Raw genomic sequence first — 16,120 nt, 5'->3', positions numbered from 1 at the left:
CGTTGCTAGTGGGAGAAATGGGTGGATGGGGAAGAGGAAAGGGCCGTGCCTCTGTGAAAAGTTGGGAGAGCTGCGAGGAGACAAGTAACCGCAGTTCCTCCGGGCCTCTGCCCCTTTAAGTGCTTCACTGACTCAGCTAAGCGTCCCCCTCAGGTCGTGTTTTTTATGAATGAAAAACGTCCTTACATTCATTATATAAACAAGCCTGTGCTGATTGGTCAATGGCCCCCGGTGCATAGATTATGTAAAACAGATCCCTGAGGGGTGGGGAGGGACGCGCCGTTGGCCAATGAGAGACAAAATTTATGGGGCGGCTTGGCTGGATTTGCCCACAGACAGGGTAAACAAGAGGTGATGGACAGCTGAAGGTGCAATCTTGGGCCAATGGAAACGCGGCAGGGCTAGGGCTATGGGCCAATGGCGGCGGGCGGAGCAGCGGACCGCGGGGGGCCGGGCCAGCGTTCTAGCCTGGCTGGCAGCTGCGGCGCAGAGTCCAGAGGCTTGTGTGCGGAGCGGTTCACTGTCCCCAGAGCGGTTCAGCCCAGCCATTTGCTTAGGCGCCCAGGCCCGGTGCGCGCGTGCGTGAGCGCGCCTGCGCCCCGGGGCCGCTGCAAGGCAAGGAGAGCCACCGCCTCAGGTGAGGGGGCGTCGAGGGAGCGAGGGTGGGGGTGGGGGCATCCGAGGGGGTATCCAGGAACGGGTCAGAAAGGCCCTAGAGTTTACGGGCTGATTCAGAATCTTCAAATCGGGGTGCACTTTTTATTTGGGTTGAGCCACCCGGGGCTGACCGCCCTCTCCTTTAGCGGCCCGGTCCGGTTCGGTTTCTGGGAGGCGTCGGGCGGGGGCGGCTAACGGTTCCGGAGCGTGTGGAGAGCGGGTTTCCGCAGGTCCCGGGGGAGGCGCTCGGGAGCGCGAAGTGCGGGGGCTCCTGGTGGGGATGGGGGGCGCGGAGTTGCGGGGCTTTACAGTCTCTGGAGATCTGAGAGACCCGAGGGGACTTGGAGGCTCGCGAGAAGAGACGCTCGGCGGAGCCTTGCAGTGGGGAAGAGGGGGTCGAAAGCAGCTTAAGGGGAATATTTGAGAGGTGATTTCCCCAGAGCACCAGGAGTTAAGTGACATTAGGCTTGTGCAGCTTGCAGGGTTGGGGGTCGGCTCGGAACTTATGCAGGCCCTGCAAGTTTCAGGTTGTGGAAAGTGGACATTCAAGCCCCCAGTGGACTGAGAGCGTCAGGCTGCACGGCGATTCTCGAGAAATCCGGGAGCATCAGAACAGCGGCCTGGGGATGGAGGGGAGAAAAACGGGTGCGGTGGGGGGGATGGAGAGACGCTGGAGCCTCACGCAGGATTAGGGATCTAACCTCATTTTTAGAGGAGAGGTGACCTCTGCGGGAAACAGAACTACTGGTTGGGGAGGGGTGCCAAGGAGGGATATTTAGAGGGTCTTGAGGGGTGGGTAGGGGAAGAACGGGGGGTTTGGTAGCGTCCGGCACCGCAGCTCGTTTTTATGAATGTGAGTGACTTTATGAATGAAGCGGGTTTCTTTCGTTGGCTCTTTGATCCCTGTGGCTTTTTTTGTTGTTTTTTTTTCTTTCCCTTTTTGTGAATGAAGCATTGAGCGTGCTTCCTAAAACGCTGGGGTGAGGGGCCTGCATAGGAGGCTGGGCGTGCGTTGGGAGTGGGGGTGGGGGGTGCATCTGAAGGAGTTTTCATGAATGGAGAAGGCTGGGAATTGGGTGGAAGTGTGTCTTGTTTTGTGAATGGGGCCCAGCGCGAGGGATCCAGTTACAGCCTTTACCTGATGTGGCTGCTGCGGCTCGCTCTCCCATTCATAAAACCAGGCCCGCTGTGCGCCGTGCGGGGGAGGGGCCTCAATCGCTCCGCTGCGTTGTGTTAAAGTTTTCCTGGGGGCACCAGGAAGGGCGGGAGGGGCGGGGGAGCGCAAAGGAAGCGGTTTAAACTCCTGGATGAACTCAAGCCTTTCCTTCAGGTTTAAATATATATACTTTGAACACGATTTTTCTAGCCCTTGAACTCTGCGGGCTGCTTTAAAGATCCTCAGTGTCTCTTGGATTCGCTTATGGCACCTTCTTTCTTTTAATTTAAATATATATATGTATGTATATATATGTATATATTCTTCATAGTGAAGTGTTTTGCAACGTATTTAATCATGAGACTAACAATATCTCCCCCTCCAATCTCCTACCCGTTGTCCCCTTCCCCAGTAGACACTTACAGAACTTATAAGATCACGATTTAATCAGACAGGTTTTTGAAGGGCACAGAGGATTCGTTTCAATGCTCATGATTTTGTATACGAGTTGGTGACATTCGAGAAAGGCTTTATTCAGAACGTTTTAGCTCTACTTGGAAGGCACGCAAGCAGACTAGCGGGAGTGTTTTAGTAGGAAATTATGAACTGTGTGTGCAGTTTTGCTCCTCTCCCTTTCTTTCTTTCTTTGACTTTGAAAATAATCTGATTACTTCGGCCAAAGCTCTGAGAGGAGGCTGGTCGTGGAAGGTTTGCTTGCATCCTTCTTGCTCACCAAAATTTGATATGCTCCACAGTGTGAAAAGCAAATTGGATGGAATTGTCCACTGAGAAAAAGTTCCCTATTTAAAATTTACATACAAGTTAAATAAAAGAATTAGCCTTAAGCATTTTACATTGTTTAAAGCTGGAATGAATGGAATTGTTTTCCCCATTTTGTTAACTGTGTTATCTTATTTGGAGAGTAAAACAAAGTGTTCAGTAAGATGGTACCTTCCTAAAATTGTTATTTTATTCCTCCCAAGTTAGAAAAAGTTTCCTCCTCTCTATTTTGACCCCCAATCTCTCTTCTCAGCCCCAAGACTTGACAGTACTGAAACAAGTTTAATTTTATTTTTTGGCATGTTTGGGAAAAATGGACATCACTATAAGGAAAAAACTGAATTTTTTTCATGTATTTTTTGCTTTTTAATGCTTTTTAAAAAGATCTGTAGTAGCGATGCATTTAAAATGTGTGCAGTGGGAATTTAGTTTCCTTTATCAATTACTTTTCATAGCCATTTTATTCTTTTAGATATCATAAATATCTCTGTAAGTTGCCATGGAGATTTGTGACATTACAGACACTACACCTGTTTGGACAGAAGGTTAAGTTTTAATAAAGAGAGTGTGAAGATAAGTATACTTCTGATCGATATATTCATGGAACTATATATAGTGTTTTACCACTGACCTACAAAATACTTTTAGAAACACTATGTATGTCATTTTCTTAATTGCCAATAATTTGGAATGCTTAAACCCAGTTTTCTACTTCCTGTCACTCTACTGTTGAAATTAAATTATGTCAAAAAAAAAAAAAACCCTAACACTACAAATGCCCTGGAGTATCTTTTATTGGAGAGAACTTGAAATCACACTTTCATAATGAATAAGGGCCCCCCTTTTTTAATAGGGGACAGACGATAGCAAACCTATACTCTAATGGTAGAGAGAGAGAAAGAAAAAGGATGAGTAAATGGATTTGGCATTAAGTCCACTGTGAACCTTTGATGCCCTTAAACCCAGCGTTAGTCTGTAGAGCTAACACCTTGAGTGGGCTGTAAGTGCCTCAAAGAAAGGTAGTGATTTACATAGGCCCTAAAGAAAGAACAGTAAAAAATTATTTCATTTCCCTTTTTTCCTTCAGTTTAAATCTCCTAAATTTGTATTACAGGAGGACCCCTTTCCCTCCAGAAATTACTCAATGCTGAAACCTTTCAAAGTGATATTAGAGACGTTGGAAGCACCATGGATGGGTTTTATGACCAGCAAGTCCCTTTTATGGTCCCAGGGGTAAGTGTATGTGGCTTTTGCTTTGTTTTGTTCTCCCTCTTCAAATTCGAGTCTTCTCCTTATTGATTTAGTAATACCACCCCCTTTCAAGACCCCTTTGTTACACTTGAGTCTTCACTGTTTGCCTTTTTCAGAAATCTAGATCAGAGGAATGTAGAGGGCGGCCTGTGATTGACAGAAAGAGGAAGTTTTTGGACACAGATCTGGCTCATGATTCTGAAGGTAGTGTAGCTTTCCCCTTTGTGTTGTGGCTTCCTCAAATGGCCCCCAGTGAAAGCAAAGCGGAGACTCTTCCTCTTCTCCCTAGCAAAGGAATTCTCATTCTGGTGTCTTCTGTTTTCAATTCCAGAGTTGTTTCAGGATCTCAGTCAACTTCAAGAGGCTTGGTTAGCTGAAGGCAAGTTTCTTGGCTGTCCTATTTTCCATATAAAACATTTTACTGTGCTTTTTAATAAAACTTAAAGGTCTAAAATAAAAATCTCTTTTCTAGCACAAGTTCCTGATGATGAACAGTTTGTCCCAGATTTTCAGTCTGATAACTGTAAGTACCTTTCTGGTGGTGGCTTATTTGCTCCAAATTGTTTGATCTTGGATTGTCCGTGTCTAGATTACTCTTTTCAGCTATAGTCAGCATATTTGGACAGTAGAATGCATTTTGTTTATTTTAATAATTCAAAGTTAACCCCAAAAACATTTGTTTCATTCCTTATTGAAATTATTTCTAAAGTACTTTTATTCGATTGCGGGTAAGATTTACTGAACATAATTTAACCCTAAATTTGTTTTTCCCTAAGAATATTGCAAATCTTCAAGCTCAAAGTTATAAATTAATTGACATTGTATGCAAATATTGGACCAAATATCCATTAACCAGACATTATCTTACAGTGTTTTTGTTTGTTCTATAAATTAAATCTTTGATGCAAATCATGAACCTGACATTTTATTTTATTTCAAAGGTGCAGAAAATAGTTAATGGAAGATTCAGTTAATTGTGGCTTCACCTAACTTGCCAATTTTGTTTCTTCTTTAAATTGAAAAAGGGTAGTCACAGGGTGATCTAATTTATTTCTAATTTCCATGTAATTGTCAGGACTTGATTGTTCAGAGAAGAGTTAAAAACTTTTTTTTTTAAATGGTCATTAAGTGCTCATGTCGTTGAGATAACAAATGTAGTGGCAAGCTCAAAAGACAGCTCTCCAGCCTTGCAGGGGTGTGGTGAGCTCTGCACTGATCTTTCCGAGCTGTCCTCAACAGGTTTGGGGAGCTTTTATGGTCCAGGCAGAGCTATCAAGGACAAAGCTGGCTGATGAAATTTGAGCAGCACAGGGCAGCTCTAGAGAGCATTAGTCACTGGCGAATGAGCAGGTTTAAGAGAGGCCTGGAGAAAATGCTGCCTCTCTTGAGAGTTGCATCATAGAGAAATTCATGTCTCTTAGTCATAGTTTATAATAGCAAGCACCTGAGCCAGGCAAGGATTCGATTTCTCATTCTTCCCAACAAATTCTTCCCAGCTTTGTTTGAGAGAGAAAGAGAAAATGAATGACATAGAGAAAATGCCCTGGGAGAGATGGTGTCTTTAGGTCTCAGTAAAATCTGGGTGTTCTAAATCATTAAATAAAAGATCAGAGGTGCCAGCTAAACATTATTTAATGATAGGTCTCATATTCAAGATCCAATGCCATAAGACTTTAAAAGGGAATAAACTGTAACCCACAGATGCATGATTACCTTAGCTTTGTCACAGCTTGCTGTGGATGATTTCTTAGGAAAATAAATGATGTTCATTTTTGCCCTTTTATTGCTTTTAAGTGATTGGGAAACTTGCCACTGAAAGACTAAATAAAGATAACCCAAAGTGTTCGTGTGTGTGTGCTGTGCTTGTGTGCATGCATGCGTGTGTAAAATAAAAGCAGGATTTGTAATCCCACTCTGTTCTGTGTTGATAATTTGGCCCAGCCTTTCCAGTTCTTGTTCAGAGCAGCATAAACTGCAGTCTGTTTGGGAGGTGGCTTTCTTGGCAGAGGTTCATTGAAATGCTTTTATGACACTTTTGTTTGTTTCACTATAACCCAAAAGACTTAAAGAGAGGTGAGATGACTGCATTCAGATTGATTTCATGTGCTGAAGCAGAGGTATGTTCTTTAGAGAAAGATGTCAGCAAATAGGATTTATATTTGGAGAGATATTTATCTGCAGGAATAAGCTAAAAGGAAGGAATCAATAAATGGGTTTTGGCTCCTTAGAAGTTATTTCTACTCAGTGAATAGAATGTGCTAAATTCTTTAATTAAATTGCCATACCTAAAATGGAGGTGCTTTGGGAGATATTTCTGCTTACCAAGTGTGCTATGTTTTTTACTTTGTTTGCTTTTTGCTTTAACTTCTTAAGGTTGAGCTTTTCTGTCTTGTAAGGATAAAACAGATGATTGAGTAGCCTCAAAAGGTATTTTAATAATTCTTTTCTACTTTCTGACTGTTATTTCTGGAGATGGAGCTTCAAGAAGAATAGATTTAAAATAGATTCACGTGGCCCTGGCCTGTTTGGTTCAGTGGTTAGAGCGTTGCCTCAAGGACCAAAGAGTCACAGGTTCAATTCCGGCCAACAGCACGTACCACGATTGTGGTTCGTCCCTGGCCCTGGTCGGGTCGTGCAGGAGGCAACCAGTTGATGTGGCTTTATCATATCAATATTTCTCTCTGTCTCTCTCTCTCCCTCCCTCCCACTCTATCGAATGATAAATGGAAAAATATCCTCGAGTGAGGAATAAAAAATAAATAATAAAATAAAATAGATCCACTTGCCCTAGAGGTTAGGGAAGAACACAAATGTGGGATGGTATATCAGTCACCCATTTGTCCTTGTTGTTTTGTGTGACTAGTTTGACTTCTGTTGAAACTGACAATATAGACCATGAATGCTGGCAGAGCCCAGGACTGGGCCCACTCTTGTCTGGGTGCATCTCACAGCCTTGGGCTGAGGATCAGCTTCTACTCCTGTCACCTTCTTGAAGAGCCTTTGATTATTCCAGGGGAGGCAGAGAAACTCATTTAGAATTAATGAAACCTTATAAATTGGCTTGAATCCACCAATCTAAAACTATAAAACAAACTTACACTTGCCTGGTAAAGCAAACCTTTACCCTACAATAGCAGAAGCATTGGAAACACTATTCTGTGGCCTCCCACTTATAATGGTCTACCTTTCCTGTTAATGCTGATTTGATTAATTTTCTTTTTAAATTTTTTTGTTCCTTTATTGATTTTGGAGAGAAAAGAAGGGAGAGGGAGGGAGAGAGAGATAGAAACATCGATGAGAGAGAACATCGATTGGCTGCCTCCTGCATGCCCTCCACTTGGGATTTGGCCCACAACCTGGGCATGTGCCCCGACCAGGGAATCGAACCAGCGACCTCTTGGTGCATGGGTCAATGCTCAACCACTGAGCCACACCAGCCGTGCTGATTTGATTTTTTATCATGCATGTGTGAGAGTGTATGAGAGAGAAAAAGAAATATTAAGTAATGTGGGTAATTGTTTTCATTTTAGAATGTCAGTTTTGGAGATTATGGCATACTTTTTTCAGTAAGCACTTATAAGGTCAGCTTTTAATGTGATTATATTTTGTAAGTGTTCCAGATTTAAGTTTCTACCCATAGGCATCCATCCATAAGTGTGATTCAAATAAATGAAATCATTGTTCTTAGGTTTTATATAAATGTCCAGCTTACTTCTAGCTGCGTAGATTCCACCTTACCTCACAAATACATTAGTAAAGTATCTCCCATCTAGAAACTCTTAAAGGTCAAATTCAAGGGAATAAAAAGTACAACCTATAGCCTATGGACTTCTGCCATTGCCCCCCAATGACCCTTGGTCTTGAGAAGTAGCCCTAAAGATCCCAGATTGTTTGAGCTGGAGGTTCCTTGTAGAGAAAAGTCTTGTCCAACCCCTTCATTTTACAGAGGGTATAATATAAGGTCTGGATAGCTGGAGAGATTGACTAGTGATAGCGGCAAACAGGACGGGTTAAGTGAAAGGAGAAGAAGAAATGATGAAATATGTCCTTAAAGCAGCTCTCACAAAGCTGCAGAGGCAGGGGGTACTGCGTGTTCGGGTGTGCTCAGGGCTTTCCCTCATTATTTCAAGTACCTTGAGATGGCCCTCATGAAAGCCTTAGGGAAACTGTCAGCTGCCCGGTTCAAATCCCCAGTTCTCTTCATTTTGTGATCCTGAGAAACATATTAAATATTTTGATGCTTTGAGTTTTTTCCATCTAGGACTTGGAAGACAGAGAGAAATTATAAAACAGAAAAATTATGAAACTGACATGTTTCCTAGAAGACATATTAGTGTGTGTTCAGATAAAACTATAAATATACATATATATATTATAAATGAATATGTATATTATAAATGAATATGTGTATGTGTGCCTATCTATATAAATGCATATGTCACTAAATATGTGAATTAACACATAGAGCTACCAAACCAGGGAATCTGGGTCAGTAGATAGACGTGTACACATTTTTACTACACATTTTCACAGAATTAACTACAAATCAAAACCATAGATAATATTGGAACTCAAAATCCTTAGATTTGTGGTGGGGTAGGGGTTACGTTCATTTTTCTGAACTGAGTGCTTGGGCACTTAAGAGTATTACTGGATTTTAGCATATATAAATAGTTGGGTTCTTTGATGCAGATTTCAGGTTTCTTAAAATCTTACTCATTTATTGCAATTGTGATATTGTGAATGTGTACCAACATCTCAAATGACAAATATTTTATGCTGGGGAGAAGGCATGATAAACTCTTATTTTAAATCCATGGCCCCCATAACCAAATATAATTTAGAGAATGGTTTTAAAATCCAAGTGACTTTATTACCCCGTTGAAATGTTCTTTTGAAATATGTGTTTCAAAAAGAATGACTGGATTGGAGAAAGTATGAGTAGCTTTCTAAGGACTGTCCAATTAACTGATGAAATTGACTTTTCATAAATACATTGCAGTAGATGGGTAGGAAAAGAGGATTAACAGCCCTCGAGCCTAAAACACATTGATCTTCATCCTGTTTCAATATGAGATTGTTCAGTTGGATTTTTTTTTTCTTTTTTACTTTGTATGAGGTTGATATAGTAGAGGTACTGCCTTCCTTTTGGAGAGGATACGTCATTTTGGACCCAGAGGTGCTGTAGCAAAACCCTAGATTTACTTACTCTGTGGGCCATTTTGATTTGAAAGGATCATCCTAAAGTCTTTTTTGTTATAGAAGGTAAGAAAGGAAACTGTAGGCACTTTAGAAAGAAGAGTGTTGAATGAGTCGAGGCTATCAGTATATCCTTTCGGGAGCCAGGGTTGGGAAGGGGGAGAAGGAAAAAGAGTGCTGAAGAGAGCCGGGGAAATGTGGGGAGAGATCCTTTCACCCCAGGTTCAGAGTGTACTTTCAGAGTCTCTGAGCCAGCCCACTACCTGACCACCAAGAGGGTGCTAAATGATTGGAAAGTCTTCCTGTTTTGATAGCCTCCAAGATCCTTAGACCCAAGACTCTTGAGAAACCAAGACCTAGAGTTCCCACTTAACTAAAAGAGCCATATGTTTATACAAAATCTGTTTTCCTCTAACTAATTCAGTTAGGTTTATTAAAAAGGATGGATTTTTCACCCAGGCTGGTATGGTTTAGTGGTTAGAGCATCAGCCTGTGGTCCAGAGAGACCCGGGTTTGGTTCCCGATAAGGGCATGTACCACAGTTGCAGTTTGTCCCTGGCCCCGGTTGGGATGTGTGGGTGGCAGCCACTCGATGTGTCCCTTTCATGTCGCTATTTCTCTCTCTCTCTCTTCCTCTCCCTCCTACTCTATCTGAACAACAACAAAATGGAAAAATGTCCTCGGGTGAGGATAAAAAAAAAAAAAAAGAATGGATTTTTCTCTGCCTCTTAAATGTCTTTCTGCTCTTAGGCCTCTAGTAAAACCTTTCCAGTCCTTTGTGTTTGGTGAGAAGGACTTGGGATGGGAAATTACATCTGGGTCTGCCAGGTAGGTCACTTAGGTAGATTCCAGGGGAAACAAAATCCTGGCATCAAGTAAGAAATTCCTATCTATCCCCCATTTTTTCATCTTTCTTCACTTTTACAAGATTAAGACAGGTAGCGTGATAAAGCTGAGAATTTGTACTATCTGCCATTTCTACCCTCTAGTAGTTTCAGTGGTGGTGGGGTTAGGTGGGGGTGTGATTCTCTACCAAGAAACTGTTTCCTCCACATGTTTCTCAGGTTTCAATAATGGTAAAGTACATCCAGGCTCAGAGGCTGACAGCCCCTGTTGGGCACATGGCTGCCCTTGAGGCAGCTTGGGCCCCATCTGTGCCCTGGCACACACACAGTGCTTCTCCACTTGGAATCCGAGGAGCTGAGTCTTGTCATGTTGCAGCTCCCAGCTCTTGGACAAGTGCCAGGCATGCTGATGCCAGTACCGGATTAGGTTGCTTTTTTAAAAATTCATTTTGTGAACTCATCAAGCTCATTTATCAGAGACTTTGGTCGTCAGTTTCTATCATTGTCCCATCCCTCTTAGAGGCTCAGCTTAAAGGAGGGGCAAAATAGTAGGCCCTAGTGTGTATGTGGGTGGGCCTGTGTGTGAGTGTAACCATAATGTAAGTACACCTGTGGGCGTGGCAGGTAGATAATGGACTAGCAATTCTTCTCTGGGAGAAGAGCCCCCACACAAAAGGACCCTGCATAGTAAATAAAGGAGGCCCCCCTGCCTAGAAGAAGGAAGCATTTAGGGGAAGTTAAGGCAGAGTGCAAGATGCCAGGGAGCAGGATAAGATCTAGCTTTAAAAAGGCCAGGTGTTTGAGACAGATCCGCAGAACAGCCAAGGCATTGAACCTTATTCTGTGGTCAGAAAGACTTAAGAGAAATGCTTCCCTAGTCACCGCCTGAGTTCACTTGGGGGTGAGGGTGGCGGCAGCAGTGAGAAGAGGTATAAACATAAGACATTTGAAATAGCCAAATATTTTATAAAAAGAGGAAACAACTACAATTTACTCCCTGGATTTAATTTTCACAAAAGTAGTATGCTTTTTCTTGAAATAAAGTCTGGTTGTCAGACTGGCTTCATCAGATCTCTCTCAGGGTGATTATTGAAGGTTTGAAAAAATTTTTGAAGAAACCAAATCAATTTTTAGCCTTGTACTTTACATTGTCCTTGGAGTAGATTTCACCCTGCAGCCCTAGATCTCCACTGCTCTTCCCTTTTGATGTCTCATGGGCATCAGGGGAATTATAGACCTTACAGGCTGGATGCAGAGGCAGGAAAAGGAACTGGGAATCTTTTGGTAATAGGTAGCTTGCCTCCACCCCCTCTGCAGCCAGAGAATCTAGTAGTGTCTCCAGAGACCCTCTCCCTTGGGGAGGAAGCCAGGTGGCTCCTGATGTAGCAATTGGCAATGAATGTAAAAGCTTAGGAGTCTGGAAAGGCCAGCTTCCAGAGAAAGCTGTCCTCTAATACAAACCAGCTCACCCCCGGGGGCAGGAGAAATACCACTGAAGTCTGTTTCTCTCAGCTGGTAGCTACAGTTAGATTCTGAATCAGTACAAGACAGTTTTCTTTTGCCTTTCCCCCTTTGCCAAAGGGCACTTGCCGACCCCACTTCGAGCCGACTTGCACACCCTTGCAGATTTCAGCCAGAGTCTTGGCCATCTGAAAATTAGGGAGGGTGCGGAGCAGGCAGGCGCCTGCAGTGTCTGAATTTCTTACATAAACACAGCTCGATGGGCGAGCAAGCATCCTGCAGCGACAGCTGGGCTCTGCTCAGCCCTGTTCGGACTGCCCCAGTGAGCTGAGCAGCAGAGTCCCCCTTTTGCTGAATGGAGCATTCCAAATTGGTTGTGAATGGAGGGCGGGGCTCCCATGCAGACTTTTTCAATGAATAACCAGACCCCATTGTGTAGCCTGTGGAAAAACAACCAACTCAAACAACACTGGGACTGTTAGAAATATGCTTGTGATTGGCAGCTTGGAGAACCTCCAAAATTAGTTTCCTTTGGCTTCCCTGCTGCTCCCTGTTCTCTGAGCCTGGGCTTAATGGGGTTTAAGTTTTCTTTCAAGTGCTGACTTTAACCCTCCAACTGCCAGGCTGATGGCCTCAGTTCATGGGGGAGGGCTACTACTGACCAATTCTCCCCACCCCCTATCTTGGTGTCCCATTATAGACAGTAGCTGTCTAAAGGGAGTGATAATAGGAGAGAGTGGTTTAGCTTCCCAGGAGAGAGAGGTGTTGAGACTTGATCTGAGGATATTACCCTTTTATCTCCTGCTTCCCCCCCGGGGCTGTGGCTTTAGCTTCCTATTGAAGATCCCCGCCTGCTCTTCTGCAAGCTCTGTCTTTCCTCCAGGCCTGGAGACAGGCCGTCAGCCTGCACAGTGCAGGTACTTCTTGTTCAAGCTTACACTTTAACATGGTGGGGACAAAGCGGTACTTTCTCTACGCCTCGGACTTCCTCTTCTGTTTAATTTCCCACTGTGGTCAGATATGTGTCATTTTAAAATGACACTTCCCAGACCCATACTCAGCTATAGGGGAGCCTCACTATGGCTGCAACCCTTCCAAAGGGTACTCCTCAAATGTATTGCTTCTTCAAAAGAACATCCTGGCAAGTACCAGAAAGAACCCAGCCTCTGAGCAACCCCAAAACCAGAGTAGCCCCACCCCAGAATGAGGCCAGATTCTAGGGGTACACTTGCCTCAGCAGCACCCACCCTAAACATTCTCCAGCATCTTGGCTAACACCTGACAGACAACCCCAAGGCTGAGTGGGCTAGACCAGGGCTGGATGATGGGCATAAAAAGAACAACTGGTTAAAAAGCAAAACAAAACTTAATAGTAATCCAGTGCAATTTCCTTAGCGTTTTTTAAAAGAGCTCTTCTTAGTCCCTAATCCTTATCCTCACAACCAAAATCAGGCTGTTTGCATTTGTGTTTTGCTGTGGGAGTTTTTTTCTGAAGTAGTTCCTTTGCTATAAATTGGTCCTTCCCTATTAAAAAAAAAAAAAAAAAAAAAAGAACAGGCCTGGACAGATTGTCCTTTTGTGAGAGAGTTTGAAACCTCTCAGGAGGTAACCCTAGATATCAGCTGTGTAAGAGGATGCTGATATTTGTGCTTCACCCGAGGGGCTGAGGAGGACTTCAGCTTACATAAACACTTTTCAGCCCAGTGCCTGGAAATGCTTTGTAATTGCCTGAAAGGACACTTAATGAGGGTCTTTTCTACTTTCCCCATAGAAAAGGTAGAATAGAAGAGGGAGGAGGTCTCTGCTACCATGTGGCCATCCACAGTAAAGACCAGATCCGGGAATGCCTACCCTAAGTTTCCTAATCTGAATTTTGATAGAGAATAATTTAGTGGTCATAACTTCACTGCATTGAAGGGATACCTCGAGCCAGAACATTTCTGCTCCTGCTCAACAACACTTTTTATTCCTTTCCTTCCCCACCAGCCATGGAATCTTGTTTCTTGAGGAATGAAGAGAAAGCAGCATAGGGTTTTAATGTGCAGTATTCGATATTTTGACAAATGTTAAACTTAGTCCCTACTTCCCGATTTCCATTCTGTTTGCATAGGAAACAATTTCTCTTTGGCCTAAGTGTCTGCAAAAGCAGAGAACCCCTGCCTTATGTTACCTAGGTCTGTCTCAGACATAGCACTCTGCTCTGCACAGAGCCAATACTTGGTGAATGTATTTTGCACCCCACCACATTCTCTTTTATGTCCCCTTCCCAACCCATCTTTCAACAGCCGCCAACACCAGCCTCTAGCTGCCAGGGAAGTAACTCTGCAGAGGGTCTCAAGACCTGAGTTCTGAGAGTCCTTGGGATGACCTTAGAGATAAATAAAAAAGAATTAGTTAGGGCTGTTTCTCATTTTTTGATTCCTCTCTGAAACACACACACTAGCCAAGTCTTCCTGGGCTGCATTTAGACTTTATGCAGCTAATGCTATGTTTCCCAGAAAGAGCATGTGCTAGAGAACATACCACTGTTTAGGCACCCTTGACATACTTGCTCAGTGTCTGCTTTTAGGAGGAAGGCTATAGATAGAAGGAATGGTCCTCCAGAGACGCCGATTTCTCTAGAGTTTGGATTTTCTCCTGTCAGATTTTAAAGATGAATTTAAAATTTTCTGCAGTGCTTACATCCTATTTCAAGTATTGTTAACACTTCCCTTTAATGCCAGTTTAAATGAGAATTATATAAATTGGAAATAAGTTATAGAAGGGGTGTTAGAGGTTTAATTTAGTATTTTTTCCCCATTCAGGAAAAATGCCCTGTTGCTCCTTTTCCCGATGGCGTATTCCACAATGAGCAGCCCTTCGTGGTAAAATCAACGGTTGACGTAGGGCCCATAGTAGAGGAGGCCATTCTGTCATCTGAGTTGGGTGGACAGAGCTCTCGGTAGACCTTTCTCAATTGTGAAAATTAAAATAGTTGTCTATCATATTGGTAAAAATTGAATATTAAAATTTTTTGAATAGCTGCCCCAAGGAAGTAGATGGTATGAATGATACTCGGATCCTCCTTTTGGCATAATCAGGTCAGTCAGTCACCGTTTCATCCACCAGTCTCTTAAGCTAGAAGGTAACTAAATGCCCCAGGTGGAAGCAAGGTCTGCAAGCGGTAGATCTAAAAAGATCCACCCTGTGTATTCAAAACCAGAGGAACCACTTATTTTTATCTCGCCTCGCCTCACAGTCAGCTCTGCACACTCAGACAAGCCTTTCACTTGACTGTCCAATGCTTTGGTTTCTCCATAGCCCACAAGTTTGGGGATGTGACATCTTACGCAATTAGAAATATTCATTCTGTACAAACTATTTTTATGAAAGAGCCCCATATCTATTAATACACAAGCCCTACCTCCATCAAAGTTGGGCCAGTTCTTTTCTAAGCTCCTTTTTCTCCCTTTAATTTCTAACCCTAACATTCAAGGCCTTGGGTTTTTTGTTGTTGTTGTTGTTGGTTTTGTTTTTTTTTTTTTTTCAGAATTCTAAAGTAGCAAACCTAAATTGTGAGGGTAAATGAGTCCTTTGAAGAAAAGGAACTGCAAAAATCCAAGCTGTTTCAAAAATAATTCTGAAGTGTGAAGAGAATGTGCACTTAAAGGAAGTAAATCTGAAACTAGTTTATCTGGGTCAAACCCCCCCCCCCCCCAAACCTCCTACTATCATTAGTATTACATTATCTTCTTTAATTGATAACAGAGATTTTCTGTTTGGAAATGACTATTTGAAAGAGTTGCAGTTTTGTACCAAGAATAAGATTCCATGGTAGACACTCGCTTTTACTCAGTTCCCCATCTGTGAGTCAGGACATTCTGATTTGGTACATACGTCCTAGTTGAGCTTCTCTTGCTAACACGACCTCTTCTTTTGGGAGGAGGAGAGAGGAGCATTAATACGAAGAGTCTCTGTCTTTCTATTTTAGCCAGACTTAGAATAGAAACCTTTAAAAATCACCCATGTCATTATTGTTAGTACTGATAGAGGTGAAGAGAGGACAAGGCCAGTATCCCAAATTCCATTTAGCAACTGGCCCTCCTAGTTGATGACCGAGGATATGACCAGCCAAATTCTTTACCCCGATAGACTTGTCCTTGAACCATACGTCGGCCTTGAGGACTCTTCTGCTCCTACAGCCTACAGTAACAGGGCAATCTGCCTCCCTGTGCCTACACCTGTTATCACCCTGAGCTCTTCTCAGGGCCCTCTTAGCCTTTGGTGAGTGGGAGCAGCTTCCAGCTCCTTGCAGCTGAAGAGGTAGTAAATAGTCTTGAGGACCACTTTTGCTCTTCTTAGCCAAAGCTATCCCATCACTGTCCTTTAGGACCTGGTCATCGTCTTCGAGTTGGATCACATGTTCTCCTCTCTAGATGGGGAGTGAACAGGTAGGGGAAGCCTTGAGCTCCCACGGAGGGTAGGATACTCCTCCCACCTTCCACATTTCAAGTGGTCAGTTGGAGTGGTACTATCCCACCTTTTGGGTTGTAGTTGTACATTATACAGTGACTTCCCAAATTGACTTTCATGGGAAAAATTTAGTTTCTCACCTTCTGACCAATAGCATTTCAGTTGGTAATTTGATTTTGAGATACCATGTCGTGGTTCTGCCGACCAGCTGCTGCCAATGTTGAAAGAGGCAATGGAAGGAAGAGGGAAGGAGGGAGGAAATTATTTGTGGGGTATTGTAATCATTGAGCTGGGACTAGCAGAAGCAGACCTCTAAATC

General features: G+C 43.2%; 1 protein-coding gene across 1 annotated transcript in view; it reads left to right on the top strand.

Annotated features, from left to right (window-relative positions):
• Positions 1 to 494: 494 nt before the first annotated feature.
• Positions 495 to 16,120, top strand: part of ETV5 (ETS variant transcription factor 5) — a 62,327-nt gene continuing 46,701 nt past the window's right edge. The window contains exons 1-5 of the mRNA XM_036243676.1: positions 495 to 637; positions 3,708 to 3,826; positions 3,961 to 4,048; positions 4,176 to 4,223; positions 4,317 to 4,367. Coding sequence (XP_036099569.1) covers positions 3,782 to 3,826; positions 3,961 to 4,048; positions 4,176 to 4,223; positions 4,317 to 4,367 — 232 coding nt within the window. The 5' untranslated portion in view covers positions 495 to 637; positions 3,708 to 3,781. The remainder of the gene's footprint in view (positions 638 to 3,707; positions 3,827 to 3,960; positions 4,049 to 4,175; positions 4,224 to 4,316; positions 4,368 to 16,120) is intronic.

Source organism: Molossus molossus, unplaced genomic scaffold, assembly GCF_014108415.1.
Source record: "Molossus molossus isolate mMolMol1 unplaced genomic scaffold, mMolMol1.p scaffold_m16_p_5, whole genome shotgun sequence".
NCBI lineage: Eukaryota > Metazoa > Chordata > Mammalia > Chiroptera > Molossidae > Molossus > Molossus molossus.
Note: the sequence above shows the minus strand (reverse complement) of the source record. Positions and strands in the feature narration are given on the sequence as shown.